Genomic DNA, 15,949 nt, shown 5'->3' on the forward strand with positions numbered 1-15,949 from the left:
AGGTTGTGATGGGTCCATTGCCTCCTGTGAAACGTCCCCCGGTGCGTTGGTCGGCAAACTCTGTCGGGCCGAAGCCTTCGAAATAGGGCTCTGCTGTACCCCTGTGACACAAAACGCAGTCAGATACCCCCAACGCCTGCCCGGGAGCCAAACTCCCTCGGTCACCGTACAGCCGCACACCGTTGACTTCCTTATCCTTAGCTGTGCCAATGGTGGCCGATTGGGTGAACCGGTCTGAGCAAAATGGGGAGAGGGTATGCTCCGCGTCGAGACCTGGGGGTCATGGTACCCAAGTCATTGAAGGTAGGCAGGCAGGTGCAGCAGGCTAGTAAAGAAAGCCAATGGTATGTTAGCTTTCATTGCAAAAGGATTTGAGTCTAACAGCAGGGAGGTTCTACTGCAGTTGTACAGGGTCTTGGTGAGACCACACCTGGAGTATTGCGTACAGTTTTGGTCTCCAAATCTGAGGAAGGACATTATTGCCATAGAGGGAGTGCAGAGAAGGTTCACCAGACTGATTCCTGGGATGTCAGGACTGTCTTATGCAAGAAAGACTGGATAGACTTTGTTTTATACTCTCTAGAATTTAGGAGATTGAGAGGGGATCTTATAGAAACTTACAAAATTCTTAAGGGGTTGGACAGGCTAGATGCAGGAAGATTGCTCCCGATGTTGGGGAAGTCCAGGATAAGGGGTCACAGCTTAAGGATAAAGGGGAAATCCTTTTAAACCGAGATGAGAAGAACTTTTTTCACACAGAGAGTGGTGAATCTCTGGAACTCTCTGCCACAGAGGGTAGTTGAGGCCAGTTCATTGGCTATATTTAAGAGGGAGTTAGATGTGGGCCCTTGTGGCTAAAGGGGATCAGGGGGTATGGAGAGAAGGCAGGTACGGGATACTGAGTTGGATGATCAGCCATGAGCATATTGAATGGCGGTGCAGGCTCGAAGGGCCCGAATGGCCGCTACTCCTGCACCTAATTTCTATGTTTCTTCTATGTTTCTATTGTACTCGACTCGACGTCCGCGATAGTTGGAGTCCACCCTCTTCACCGCTCTGTCCACCAGTGTTGCTGCTTCCATGGACCACAAGGTCCCTCTGTACATCGCTGCCGTTCAGGGTCTTGTATATTTTCCCCTCACACCCCACACTCCCTCGGGTTAAACTCTGTCTGCCATTTCTCTGCCCGTGTATCCCACTGTGTACTTTGGCAGCCTCGCCCGCCCACTCGCTCACTCACGCACAGTCAGCGGCAGAGTTACTGACCAGGCCGTCACGGTTTACAGGCAGGACATCGAGAAACCACAAACACCAAGTAGTATGAGTGAGTGAGCGAGCCAGTCAGTGGTTCCTCCAGCTGGTTCAGGAAGATCGCGGTGAAACCTGGCTCAACAAACACTGCCTTTTTGTTCCACCTTCCACAGTCGGCAGCTTTTAAAACCTCTCATTTACTATTTATAACAAAACTCTGGCTCCATGAAGCCGCCCCCTCCTACAGCTGCGCGCATTCCCTGACTTCCCAGTCCTCCCCGCAATACTGCCTCTCATAAAGAGCGCCCCCCCCCTCTCGTCCTCCACCCCCACTCCTCACCCACCAAAACCTCCTCCTCACCCCCCCTCTGCCTCCTCAACCCCTCCTCCTCCTACAGTGCGGCATTCCTGACTTCCCAGTCCTCCCAGCAATACTGCCCTTTCCCACAGATCCCTCCCCCCTCCCCCTCCCCCCCCCCCCCCCCATCCCTCACCCTCACCCCCCTCCCCTAACCCCCCCATCTCCCCCCACAGTGTGGCATTCCTGAACTTTCCCATCCCTCCCTAGCAATACTGCCCTCTCCCACAGATTGCGGGCTCCCCCATCATCCCCTCACCACCCCCTCGTCCTCACCCCCCTCCTCCTCACACCCTCGTCCTCACCCCCACCCTCACCAACCCTCCCCCCTTCCTCCCTCACCACCCCCCCCTCCTCACTCACCCTCCCTCCTCCTCACCCTCCCCTCCTCCACTCCCCTCAAACCCCCTCGTCACTCACCCCCACTACCCCACCCCCCCCTCCACCCCCACCCCTCCCCCACCCTCACCCCCCTCCTCCTCACCCCCTCCTCCTCACCCCCACTCCTCACCCCCCTCCTCCCTCACACCCCCCCCCCTCACCCCCCCCCCCCCTCCTCACCCCCCTCCCTCCTCACACACCCTCGTCCTCACACCCCCCCCTCCTCACCCCCCTCCTCCTCCTACAGTGCGGCATTCCTGACTCTCCCAGTCCTCCCAGCAATACTGCCTCTCCCACAGAGCGCCCCCCCATCATCCTCACCCCCCCCCTCATCCTCCCCCCCCCCCAACAGAGTGGGCCCCCCCTCCTCACCCCCCCACAGCAAGAGCAGCCCCCCCTCCTCACCTCCCCACAGAGCAGCCCCCCCTCCTCACCCCCCACAGAGCAGCCCCCCCTCCTCACCCCCCCACAGAGCAGCCCCCCCCTCCTCACCCCCCACAGAGCAGCCCCCCCTCCTCACCCCCCACCCCCAGCAGAGCCCCCCCTCCTCACCCCCCACAGAGCAGCCCCCCCTCCTCACCACCCCCCACAGAGCCCCCCCCTCCCCCACAGAGCACCCCCCCCCCCTCCTCACCCCCCCCCACAGAGCAGCCCCCCCCTCACTCCCCTCCCTCCTCACAACCCACCTCCCTCCTCACCCCCCCCCACAGAGCGGCCCCCCCTCCTCACCGATGATCAGATCCTCGTCCTCACTCCTCAGCTCCTCCTCGAGTTCCTCGTCCTCCCCCTCCTCCCCTCCTCTCCTCCTCCCTCCGCCCTCCTCTTATCCTCGTCCAGCGTGAAGGACAAACTGGCGATCTTCCTCTTCTCCTCCTTCTTGCGTTCTCTCTCCTTCTGTTTCTCCAACTTCCTGTCAGACACAAAACAAGTTGGGTGTAGATAAAAAAAATGCTGGGAAAACTCAGCGGGTGCAGCAGCACCTACGGAGCGAAACCCTTGGGTTTCGGCCCGAAACGTCGCCTATCTCCTTCACTCCATAGATGCTGCCTCGCCCGCTGAGTTCCTCCAGCATTTTTGTCCACCTTCGATTTTCCAGCATCTGCAGTTCCTTCTTAAACTCTTGAAAACAAGTTGGGGTCAGGCTGCACACGAGTCAAGAATGTCCTTTCCCAAATTTGGAGACCAGAACTGCTGAGGCAGCTTCAGATCAGAGATTCGGCATGGAAACAGGCCCTTCGGCCCACCGAGTCCGTGCTGGCCACACTAGTTCTTAGTTCTCCCACATTCTCACCCACTCCCCACACACACACACACACACACACACGGTGGTGCAGCGGGTAGAGCTGCTGCCTCCCTCACAGCGCCAGGGACCCGGGTACAATCCTGACCTCGGGTGCTGCCTGTCTGGTGTTTGCACGTTCTCCCTGTGACCCCCCAACGTCCCAAACCGCCAGAGTACCACGTTGATAACTTTTCTGTAAATCACCCTTTGTGTGTGGGGGGTGAATGAGAGAGACAAAGTGTAGGTTTGTGGATTAATTGTAGATTGTCCCTAGTGTGTGTAGGATAGTGTTAGTGTGTGGAGATCGATCGCTGGTGGGCACGGACTCGGTGGGCTGAAGGGCCTGTTTCCACGCTGTATCTCTAAACTAAACTAGTGTACGGGGATCGCTGGTCGGCATGGACCTAGTGGGCTGAAGGGCCTGTTTCCATGCTGTATCTCTAAACTAAACTAGTGTACGGGGGTCGCTGGTCGGCACGGACTTGGTGGGCTGAAGGGCCTGCTTTTCTGCACTGTATCTCTAAACTCAACTAACTCCACACATGAGGTTTGCCGAACATCGAGGACGGCCACAGGGGGAACATGCAGACTCCCCACAGACAGCGGAGGAGGAGGAGGAGGTGGGGTTTGAACCGGGGTCTCTGGGGCGGCGAGGCTGCGGCTCTACCAGCTGAGCCACTCTCACTGCAAGCCTCATCAGTGGCGGCAGCGCAGGTTAACTCTGCAGCTGACTCCCCCCCCCCCACCCCTTGGGAAGGAAGGATGCCCTGGGGATGTGATCCACTTGTTCCATTCACACACAGACCAGCACTGTGTCACTGAACGCACGCACTGGGCCACAGGGAGGAGGGAGGGAGGAGAGGGAGAGGGGGAGAGGTAGTGAGAGAGAGGGAGGGAGGGAGGGAGGGAGATAGGGAGGGAGAGGGAGAGAGGGAGGGAGGGAGAGAGAGGGAGGGAGGGAGGGAGAGGGAGAGGTGAGGGAGGGAGGGAGGGAGAGGGAGAGAGGGAGAGAGGGAGGGGTAGAAGGAGAGAGAGGAGGGAGGGAGGGAGAGAGGGAGAGGGCATTGTCTGGGCAACCAGGGACAGGGAGGAGTGAAACACAAGGCTGATAACACACACACGCACAGACTCTAAGACTGGAGTGCAGCCATTGCTGTTCCTTTGTTTGAGTCAGGAAGTGGAGGAGATAATCCTGGGAATTATCGGCCATCTGTGGCAGGGAAACTATTGGAGAGGGTCCTCCAGGATAGTATTGACTCCCAGTTGGGACAGTCAGCATCAGGGCCTGGCACCTGGCAGATTGAGTTTTCCAGGCAACAATTACGTGATTACCGGTGAGGGTGGGGACACTACAGGTTGTTTAGTTTACAGCACGGAAACAGGCCCTTCAGCCCGCCGAGTCCATGCCGGCCAGCGATCACCCCGTACACTCGTTTTGTTTAGAGATACAGAGCGGAAACAGGCCCTTCAGCCCACCGAGTCCATGCTGACCAGCGGTCATATCCAACACACACACACACAATCTGAACCTGCAAACCTGTACACGCACGTCTTTGGAGTGTGGGAGGAAACTGGAGCGCCCGCCTGCCGTCACAGGGAGAACATGCAAACTCCCTGCCGACAGCACCTGTAGTCAGGACGGAACCCGGGTCTCTGGCGATGTGAGGCAGCAGCTCTACCCGCTGCACCACCGTCACGCCCCAAAGGCCACGTCTTTCAAACTTGATGTTTGAGGTGAGGACAAAGGAGATCGATGAGGGGAGGAGGGTGGAGGTTGTGTGCATGGCAGGCTGATGGAGATTAAAGTGCAGTGTCTGAAGTAGGGTATCGACCCGTAACCTCACCAGTCCTCACACATCTCCACACACGCTGCACGTATTCAGTGTCTGTAGACAATATTACTCCAGCATTCAGTGTCTATAGACAATAGACAATAGGTGCAGGAATAGAGGCCATTCGGCCCTTCCAGCCAGCACCGCCATTCAATGTGATCATGGCTGATCATCCCCAATCAGTACCCCGTTCCTGCCTTCTCCCCATATCCCCTGACTCCGCTATCTTTAAGAGCCCTATCTAGCTCTCTCTTGAAAGTATCCAGAGAACCGGCCTCCACCGCCCTCTGAGGAAGAGAATTCCACAGACTCACACAACTCTCTGGGTGAAAAAGTGTTTCCTCGTCTCCGTTCTAAATGGCCGACCCCTTATTCTTAAACTGTGTGCGTGTGTGGCCCCTGGTTCTGGACTCCCCCAACATGGGGAACATGTTTCCTGCCTCTAGCGTGTCCAATCTTCAGGATTAACAGTGTCTTGGCCGTATGGATTACTGATAGAAGACAGGGGGTACTAGCTTACTGATAGAAGACAGGGGGTTGTGGCAGAAGGGCGATATTCGTGCTGGAGGGGTTGTGAAAAGAGGACTTCCTCAGGGATCTGTGCTGGGACCTCTGCACTTTGTCAAAAGGGCTTTCAAAGTGTACAGCAGGATATTGATCGGTAACAGTTGTGGGCAGAGAAATGGCAGATGGAGCAAACAATCCGGGCAAGTAGAAGGTGTTGCACTTTGTGAGGTCAAATGTCAGGGGAAAGTATAGTTAATGGCAAGGCCCACAACAGCGAGATATACCACAAGAGCCCACAACAGCATGGATATGCAGAGAGATCATAGCACCCACGTTCATGAAGTGAATATGGCAGAATCAGGCCATTCGGCCCATCGAGTCTACTCCACCATTCAATCACAGCTGATCTATCTCTCCCTCCTAACCCCATTCTCCTGCCTTCTCCCCGTAACCCCTGACACCCGCACTAATCAACAATCTATCTATGGAAAAGATCATCCCCACATTCATCTCCCGCCTAGATTACTGCAACTCCCTTTACATAGAAACATAGAAATTAGGTGCAGGAGTAGAGGCCATTCGCCCTTCGAGCCTGCACTGCCAGTCAATATGATCATGGCTGATCATCAAACTCAGTATCCCGTACCTGCCTTCTCTCCCTACCCCCTGATCCCCTTAGCCACAAGGGCCACATCTAACTCCCTCTTAAATATAGCCAATGAACTGTGGCCTCAACTACCCTCTGTGGCAGAGAGTTCCAGAGATTCACCACTCTCTGTGTGAAAAAAGTTCTTCTCATCTCGGTTTTAAAGGATTTCCCCCTTATCCTTAAGCTGTGACCCCTTGTCCTGGACTTCCCCAACATCGGGAGCAATCTTCCTGCATCTAGCCTGTCCAACCCCTTAAGAATTTTGTAAGTTTCTATAAGATCCCCTCTCAATCCTCCAAATTTTAGAGAGTATAAACCAAGTCTATCCAGTCTTTCTTCATAAGACAGTCCTGACATCCCAGGAATCAGTCTGGTGAACCATCTCTGCACTCCCTCTATGGCAATAATGTCCTTCCTCAGATTTGGAGACCAAAACTGTAGGCAATACTCCAGGTGTGGTCTCACCAAGACCCTGTACAACTGCAGTAGAACCTCCCTGCTCCTATAATCAAATCCTTTTGCAATGAAAGCTAACATACCATTCGCTTCCTTTACTGCCTGCTGCACCTGCATGCCTACCTTCAATGACTGGTGTACCATGACACCCAGGTCTCGCTGCATCTCCCCCTTTCCCAATCGGCCACCATTTAGATAATAGTCTGCTTTCCCGTTTTTGCCACCAAAATGAACAACCTCACATTTATCCACATTATACTGCATCTGCCAAACATTTGCCCATTCACCCAGCCTATCCAAGTCACCCTGCAGTCTCCTAGCATCCTCCTCACAACTAACACTGCCCCCCAGCTTAGTGTCATCCGCAAACTTGGAGATATTGCCTTCAATTCCCTCATCCAGATCATTAATATATATTGTAAATAGCTGGGGTCCCAGTACTGAGCCTTGGGGTACCCCACTAGTCACTGCCCGCCATTGTGAAAAGGACCCGTTTACTCCTACTCTTTGCTTCCTGTTTGCCAGACAGTTCTCTATCCACATCAATACTGCACACCCAATGCCTTGTGCTTTACACTGGCATCAGCCAATCTTCCCTGTCCTACCTGCAACTGGTCCAAAACGCCGCAGGGCAACGAGACTCCTGACGGGCACCCGAAAAAGGGACCACATCACCCCGATCCTGGCCTCTCTCCACTGGCTCCCTGTGTGGTTCCGTATAAACTTTTGGGCAGTATGGGCAAGTTGGGCTGAAGGAAGGGCCTGTTTCCACACTGTATCACTCTGTGACTAGTGTAGATGGGGCATGTTGGGCGGTGTGGGCAAGTTGGGCTGAAGGAAGGGCCTGTTTCCACACTGTATCACTCTGTGACTAGTGTAGACGGGGCATGTTGGGCGGTGTGGGCAAGTTGGGCTGAAGGGCCTGTTTCCACACTGTATCTCTCTGTGACTAGTGTAGATGGGGCATGTTGGGCTGAAGGAAGGGGCTGTTTCCACACTGTATCTCTCTGTGACTAGTGTAGATGGGGCATGTTGGGCTGAAGGAAGGGGCTGTTTCCACACTGTATCACTCTGTGACTAGTGTAGATGGGGCTGAGTCTTTCTCTCCTATCCTCCACTGCCCCCTGCAGCTGATCCTCGCAACTGCAAGCCAACCGCTCGGGAGAGCAGGAATGGGTGACGAAACCCTTCTTCAGAGGGAAACAAAAGATACAGACGATGATGTAGAGAGATGGAGAACAATTAATGAAAGATATGCAAAAACGTAACGCTGATAAATGAAACAGGCCATTGTTAGCTGTTAGTTGGGTGAAAACGAGAAGCTGGTGCGAGGGGAGGGTGGAGAGAGAGGGAATGCTGGAGTTACTTGTAGTTAGAGAAATCAATATTCATACCACTCGGACAAGCAAGCTATCAGCTGCTGTCATCTCAGTCGATACTAGCTCAGGGGGATCGCTGGTGGGCACGGACACGGTGGGCTGAAGGGCCTGTTTCCGCGCTGTATCTCTAGACTATACTAGTGTACGGGGATCGGTGGGGAATGGGCACGGACTCAGTGGGCTGAAGGGCCTGTTTCCCTGCTGTATCTCTAGACTATACTACTGTACGGGGATCGCTGGTCGGCACGGACACGGTGGGCTGAATGGCCTGTTTCCCTGCTGTATCTCTAGACTATACTAGTGTACAGGGGGATCGCTGGTCGGCACGGACTCAGTGGGCTGAAGGGCCTGTTTCCCTGCTGTATCTCTAGACTATACTAGTGTACGGGGATCGCTGGTCGGCACGGACACGGTGGGCTGAAGGGCCTGTTTCCCTGCTGTATCTCTAGACTATACTAGTGTACGGGGATCGCTGGTGGGCAAGGACTCAGTGGACAAGGGCCTGTTTCCATGCTGTATCTCTAGACTACACTACTGTACGGGGATCGGTGGTGGGCACGGACTCAGTGGGCTGAAGGGCCTGTTTCCCTGCTGTATCTCTAGACTATACTAGTGTACGGGGGGATCGCTGGTCGGCACGGACTCAGTGGGCTGAAGGGCCTGTTTCCCTGCTGTATCTCTAGACTACACTAGTGTACGGGGATCGGTGGTCGGCACGGACTCAGTGGGCTGAAGGGCCTGTTTCCCTGCTGTATCTCTAGACTATACTAGTGTACGGGGATCGCTGGTGGGCAAGGACTCAGTGGACAAGGGCCTGTTTCCATGCTGTATCTCTAGACCAGCGGTTCCCAACCTTTTTTTGGCCATGCCCCACCTAATCACCTCTAAAATCCTGATGCCCCCCCCCCATGTGGTGATATATAATTCTTATCATTTAAAAAGTGAACTCTGTTTCAGCTGAAGAAGCTTAAAACACCAATACCTTGGTTGTAATAACTACACAATAAAGACCTTTTTTACCCCCAAAAAATGATTTACTCAAAATAACATCTGAAACATAAACTACATATGTTTACCTGATGGAAAATCCTAAAAAATAAAAATCGAAAATTTGGACCCAGACCTCAGTCGCGCTCAATTGCCCCCCCTTAAAAATCAAATTGCCCCCCTGTGGGGCGTACGCCCCACGTTGGGAACCACTGCTATAAACTAAACTGTTCTCTAGACTACACTCAGCAACAGATGATGACAAAGTGATGATAAACTCACAGCAACAACTCCTTGGACTGCTCCTTCTTGGCCAGCTGCTTCTCCCGCTCCTTCACAAGAGCCTCCTGCTTTGCCTTCATATCATTCAGGGTCACCAACCCTGCGGACACAGACAGAGAGACAGACAGAGAGATTGAGGCTGTAACAAGGAACTGCAGATGCTGGTTTACATCCAGGATAGACACTAAATAGTGAAAGGCCAGGGTAGAGTGGATGTGGAGAGGATGTTTCCACTATTAGGAGAGTCTAGGACCAAAGGGCACAGCCTCAGAATTAAAGGACGTTCCTTTAGGAAGACGAGGAGGAATTTATTTCATCAGAGGGTGGTGAACCTGTGGGATTCATTGTCACAGAAGGCTGTGGAGGCTGTCAATGGATATTTTTAAGGTGGAGATTAATAGATTCTTGGGTGTCAGGGGTTATGGGGAGAAGGCAGGAGAATGGGGTTAGGAGGGACAGATATGATTGAAGGGTGAAGTAGATGGGCCAAATGGCCTAATTCTGCTCTGATAACACACGATTAACACAAAATGCTGGAGTAACTCAGCGGGTCAGGCAGCATCTGTGTGGAGAACATGGATAGGTGACGTTTCACAGAGTCCTGGAGTAACTCAGCGGGTCAGGCAGCATCTGTGTGGAGAACATGGATAGGTGACGTTTCACAGAGTGCTGGAGTAACTCAGCCGGTCAGGCAGCATCTGTGTGGAGAACATGGATAGGTGACGTTTCACAGAGTGCATCTGTGTGGAGAACATGGATAGGTGACGTTTCACAGAGTGCTGGAGTAACTCAGCGGGTCAGGCAGCATCTGTGGAGAACATGGATAGGTGATGTTTCAGGTAGTGGTGTTTAATAGGTACATGTTATGATGGTACAGTTTGCCCAGATTGTTTCTTTGGCACAGAGAGGGTGATGAAGACTGAAACTCGCTGCTGGGGCCGAGACATGCACATCAGTCTGAAGAAGGGACTCGACCCGAAACGTCGCCCATTCCTTCTCTCCACAGATGCTGCCTCACCCGCTGAGTTCCTCCAGATTTTTGTATCCACCTGTGAGTATTAAACTCAACTCAAACAAAAATCTCAACTTTAATAGCCTACTGCACTTTATATGCCTATTTATGTATATATATATATATACCATTATATATAATGGTATATAGAAACATAGAAAATAGGTACAGGAGTAGGCCATTCGACCATTCAATATGATCATGGCTGGTCATCCAACTCAGTATCCCGTACCTGCCTTCTCTCCATACCCCCTGATCCCTTTAGCCACAAGGGCCACATCTAACTCCCTCTTGAATACAGCCAATGAACTGTGGCCTCAACTACCTTCTTTGGCAGAGAATTCTAGAGATTCACCACTCTCTGTGTGAAAAATGTTTTCCCCCTAAAAGACTTCCCCCTTATCCTTAAACTGTGACCCCTTGCCCTGGACTTCCCCAACATAGGGAACAATCTTCCTGCATCTAGCCTGTCCAACCCCTTAAGAATTTTGTAAGTTTCTATAAGATCCCCCCTCAATCTTCTAAATTCAAGCGAGTACAAGCCGAGTCTATCCAGTCTTCCTTCATATGAAAGTCCTGCCATCCCAGGAATCAGTCTGGTGAACCTTCTCTGTACTCCCTCTATGGCAAGAATGTCTTTCCTCAGATTAGGAGACCAAAATTGTACGCAATACTCCAGGTGTGGTCTCACCGAGACCTTGTACAACTGCAGTAGAACCTCCCTGCTACTATACTCATAATGGACACACTGATCTGTTCTGTATTTATGTATGCCTGTAATATTCTGTTGTGCTGAAGCAAAGCAAGAATTTCATTGTCCTATCTGGGACACATGACAATCTTGAAGGTACAGTTTGCCCAGACTGTTTCTTTTACACAGCGGGCCAGGACATTGATGGCAGTTTTGCGTCATTGCTTGTGCGAGCTTGCTTGTGGTGAGGCAGGGTTGTCATGGTGACCGAGGCTGGCCGCTGAGACCCCTTCACGGCATTCAATTCACACTGAAACCTTTCTGCACATTCAGGCCACGGAGAGAATGTTTCTCAGCTGCAGGGGGCAACCGCTCGGTGCTAGCCCACCACAGCTCTGTGAGCGGAGCTGACGGCAAGTTTAGAACGCAGGAGAATAAGAGCAGAGAGAGGCCACTTGGCCCCTCCAGCATGCACAGTCCCTCCCGCCCCATTCTGTAAAGATGACAGCTCATCTTCTGTGTGCCAAATCCCCAACACCATCAATTCCTGGACCTTTACCCAACACAGAACAGGACAGCACTGGATCTGGCCCTTCGGCCCACAATGTCCATGCCAACCTCGGTGCCAAGCTAAACTAATCCCATCCACTCACACATCATCAATATCCCTCCGAAGATAGACACAAAATGCTGGAGTAACTCAGCGGGTCAGGCAGCATCTGTGGAGAATGTGGACAGGTGACGTTTCACAGAGTGCTGGAGTAACTCAGCGGGTCAGGCAGCATCTGTGGTGAACATGGATAGGTGACGTTTCACAGAGTGCTGGAGTAACTCAGCGGGTCAGGCAGCATTTCTGGAGAACATGGATAGGTGACGTTTCACAGAGTGCTGGAGTAACTCAGCGGGTCAGGCAGCATCTGTGGAGAACATGGGTAGGTGACGTTTCACAGAGTGCTGGAGTAACTCAGCGGGTCAGGCAGCATCTGTGGAGAACATGGATAGGTGATGTTTCACAGAGTGCTGGAGTAGCTCAGCGGGTCAGGCAGCATCTGTGGAGAACATGGATAGGTGACGTTTCACAGAGTGCTGGAGTAACTCAGCGGGTCAGGCAGCATCTGTGGAGAACATGGATAGGTGACGTTTCACAGAGTGCTGGAGTAACTCAGCGGGTCAGGCAGCATCTGTGGAGAGATGCCTGAGACGTACCCACGGTGCTGGACTTGAGCTCGGCCTCCACCGCATCGTAGTGAGTCGAGAATTTCTTGTCGATGTTGGACTTCACCAGATTATCCTGCATGCCGGGTGTAAACAAAACTTCATCAGTGAACCTGCATTGGTTTACCCACCAACTCACTCACCCACCAATCCACCCCACCCACCCACCCACTCACCCACCCACTCACCACCCACCCACCACACCCACCCACCACCCACACCCCCCTCACCCAGGGAAAACGTTTCACCAAACACTTATAAGGAATAGGAACAGAATTAGGCCATTCGGCCCGTCAAGTCTACTCCACCATTCAATCATGGCTGATCTATCTCCCTCCTAACCCCATTCTCCTGCCTTCTCCCCATAACCCCTGACACCAGTACTAATCAACAATCTATCTATCTCTGCCTTAAATATATCCATTGACTTGTGGCCTCCACTGCCGTCTATGGCAAAGAATCCCACAGATTCACCACCCTCTGGCTGAAGAAATTCCTCCTCATCTCCTTTTTAAAGGTACGTTTTTTTTAATGAGGCTGTGCCCTCTGGTCCTAGACTCTCCCACTGGTGTAAACATCCTCTCCACAGCCCATATCACCTCCAAACCTGACCTATCCATGTACCTGTCTAACTGTATCTAATCTATATCTAACTGTTTATTAAACGTTGGGATAGTCCCAGCCTCAACTACCTCCTCCGGCAGCTCGTTCCGTACACCCAACACTCTCTGTGTGGAAAAGTTACCCCTCAGATTCCTATTAAATCTTTTCCCCTTCACCTTGAACCTGTGTCCTCTGATCCTCGATTCCCCTACTCTGGGCGAGACTCTGCCCGATCTATTCCTCTCATGATTTTATTCACCTCTATAAGATCACCCCTCATCCTCCTGCGCTCCATGGAATAGAGACCCAGCCTACACAACCTCTCCCTGTAGCTCACACCCTCTAGTCCTGGTAACATCCTCGTGAATCATCTCTGTACCCTTTCCAGCTTGACAACATCTTTCCTGTAACATAGTGCCCAGAACTGAACACAATACTCCAAATCTAAAGTTTAAGAGATACAGCGCGGAAACAGGCCCTTCGACCCACCGAGTCCATGCTGACCAGTGATCACCCTGTACACTAGCACTATCCTACACACTAGGAACAGTTTACAATTATTTCCACAGCCAATTAACCTACAAACCTACATGTCTTTGGAGCGTGGGAGGGAACTGGAGCACACCTCCTCTTCCCTCCCTCACCCTCATATTTCCCCTCGCCTCTATACGCCAAGAACTTCACATCTCCCCTCCACGAACCTCCCGCCAACTCCTCTCCCCCTCACTACCTCTTCGCCCCTTGTCCTCCCCCCTCCCCTCTCCTGCCACCTTTCCTCCCTCTCTCCTTTACTCCCCTACTCCTCTCCCCCCTCCCTTTACTCCCCCCTCCCCCTTCCCTCTCCTTTCACCCTCTTTTCTCTGACCCCCTCCATCCCCTCTCACCTCTCCACTCTTCTACTCCCTCTACACCACTCTTTACCCCTCTCCCCTCCTCCCCCTCCCCCTCCTCCCTCCGCTCCCCTTTACCTCCCCCCTAGCCCCCTCCGTTCCCTCCCCTCTCCCCTCTTCCTTTACTCCTCTTTCTCCCCCCCCCCCTTCGTCCTCTCCCCTCCCCCTTGCACTCCTTTCTCCCCTCTCTCTCTCCCCCCCACCCTACTCTCCCCCTTTCCTCCTCCCTCTCTCCCCCCCTCCCCCCTCACCTCTCCCCCCCTCTCCTCCTCCCCCTCACTCCCCCCTCCCCCTCCCCCTCTCCCCTCCCCCTCCTCCCCTCCCCTCCCTCCCCCGTCCCCCCCCCCTCTCCCCTCCCCCCCCCTCATCCCCTCCCCTCCCTCCCCCTCACTCCCCTTCACTCCCCCCTCCCCCTCCCTCACTTCCCCCTCTCCTCTAAACCCCCACTGACTCACCCCCGCCCCTCCCCCCTCACAACTCCCCTCCCCCTCCCCTCACCCCCCCCCCTCCTCTACCCCTCCCCCTCTCCTACCCTCCCCCCTCCCCTCTCCCCTCCTCTACCCCCTCCCCCCTCCCCCTCTACCTCCCCTACCCCTCCCCTCCCCCCTCCCCTCCCCTCCTCTACCTCTACACCTCCCTCTCCCCTCCCCTCCCCCCTCCTCTACCTCTACCCCTCCCCCCTCCCCTCCCCCCCCCTCACTACCCTCTCCCCTCCCCCTCACTCCCCCCTCCCTCCCCCTCCCCTCCCCCTCACCCCCCTCCCCTCCCCCCCCCCCCCCTCACTACCCCTCCACTCTCCTCCCCCCTCCCCCCCTCCCCTCCCCCTCCTCCTCCCCTCAACCCTCACTCCCCCTCTCCCTCTCCCCTCCCCTCCCCCTCATTACCCCCCCCTCCCCCCCCGCCCCACTACCCCTACCCCCCCCCCCAACACTACCCTCCCCACTCCCCTCCCCCTCACTACCCCCTCCCCTCCCCCTCCACTCACTACCCCCCTCCCCCTCACTACCCCTCCCCTTCCCCTCACTACCCCCCCCCCCCCCCCACAACCCCTCCCACACTACCCCTCCCCCTGATGGAGGGAATGTGGGAATAAAGGAGGGGAATGAGGGATCCCCCCCCACTCCCTCCCCCTCACCCCCCTCCCCCTCCCCTAACTCCCACTCCCCCTAACTCCCCTCCCCCTCCCTCCCCTCCCCCTCCCCCTCTACCTGATGGAGGGAATGTGGGAATAAAGGAGGGGAATGAGGGACCCCCCCTCCCCCTCCCCCTCACTACCTCCCTCCCCCTCACTACCTCCCCTCCCCCTCCCCTCCCCTCACTACCCCTCCCCTTTCCCTCTCCCCCTCCCCCTGATGGAGGGAATGTGGGAATAAAGGCGGGGAATGATTGGGATCCCCCTTCCCCCCCTCACTACCCCTCCCCTCCCCCTCACTCCCCTCCCCTCCCCTCCCCCTCACTCCCCCCCCTCCCCTCCCCCTCCCCCTCACTACCCCTCCCCCTCCCCCCTGATGGAGGGAATGTGGGAATAAAGGAGGGGAATGAGGGATCCCCCTCCCCTTCCCCCTCACTACCCCTCCCCCCTCCCCCACTCCCCCTCTCCCTACCCTCCCCCCCCTCTACCTCAGCGATCTTCATCTTCAGCTGCTGTAATTGTTCCCGCTGCTTCTCCCGTTTCTTCATCAGCTGCATGGCCCTCCCGGCCTCGCTGGCCGCCCCCTTGTACTGCGCCATCTTCCCCCTTCTCTCTCCGTGTGTGTCGGTGTGAGGCCGCTCGGCCCTCGACGCCGCTGCTGTCCCTTCCCTTCCCTCCTCTCTCCGCGCGACCAACCGCCGCTGCTGTCCCTCGCCCCGCGCACGCGCACTGGCCTCCCCCTCCCCTCCCCCTCCCCCCCGCGCAGCCGCACTCCGTCGCCCCGCGCACCCAGTGCCGGCTGCCGGCGCCGCGCCTGCGCGCTGTCCCCCCCCCCCCCCCCTGGGGGGGGCAGCCGGCAGCCGGCAGACGGGCCACAGTGTGCGCAGGCGCCGCCGGCAGGCGCCAAGAGCGGTTGTCAAGCGTCGACCGTCAGTGAGTGAGAGAATGATGGAGGGAATGTGGGAATAAAGGGGGGAATGTGGGAATAAAGGGGGGAATGTGGGAATAAAGGGGGGAAATGTGGGAAATGAAAGGGGGGAAT

The 15,949-nt window shown here is 55.1% G+C and overlaps 1 protein-coding gene across 1 annotated transcript in view; it reads right to left on the reverse strand.

The window, feature by feature from the left end:
- Window positions 1–15,640, reverse strand: part of LOC129715714 (protein FAM50A-like) — a gene marked incomplete at its 3' end in the record, with an annotated part of 16,322 nt that extends 682 nt beyond the window's left edge. The window contains 6 exon segments of the mRNA XM_055665573.1: window positions 1–234; window positions 2,720–2,783; window positions 2,786–2,900; window positions 9,365–9,464; window positions 12,274–12,358; window positions 15,396–15,640. The exon segment at window positions 1–234 is cut by the window's left edge and continues 35 nt beyond it. Of these exon segments, the coding sequence (XP_055521548.1) occupies window positions 1–234; window positions 2,720–2,783; window positions 2,786–2,900; window positions 9,365–9,464; window positions 12,274–12,358; window positions 15,396–15,506 (709 nt within the window).
- Window positions 15,641–15,949: the final 309 nt, after the last annotated feature.

Source organism: Leucoraja erinacea, unplaced genomic scaffold (genome assembly GCF_028641065.1).
Source record: "Leucoraja erinacea ecotype New England unplaced genomic scaffold, Leri_hhj_1 Leri_1351S, whole genome shotgun sequence".
Classification (NCBI taxonomy): domain Eukaryota; kingdom Metazoa; phylum Chordata; class Chondrichthyes; order Rajiformes; family Rajidae; genus Leucoraja; species Leucoraja erinaceus.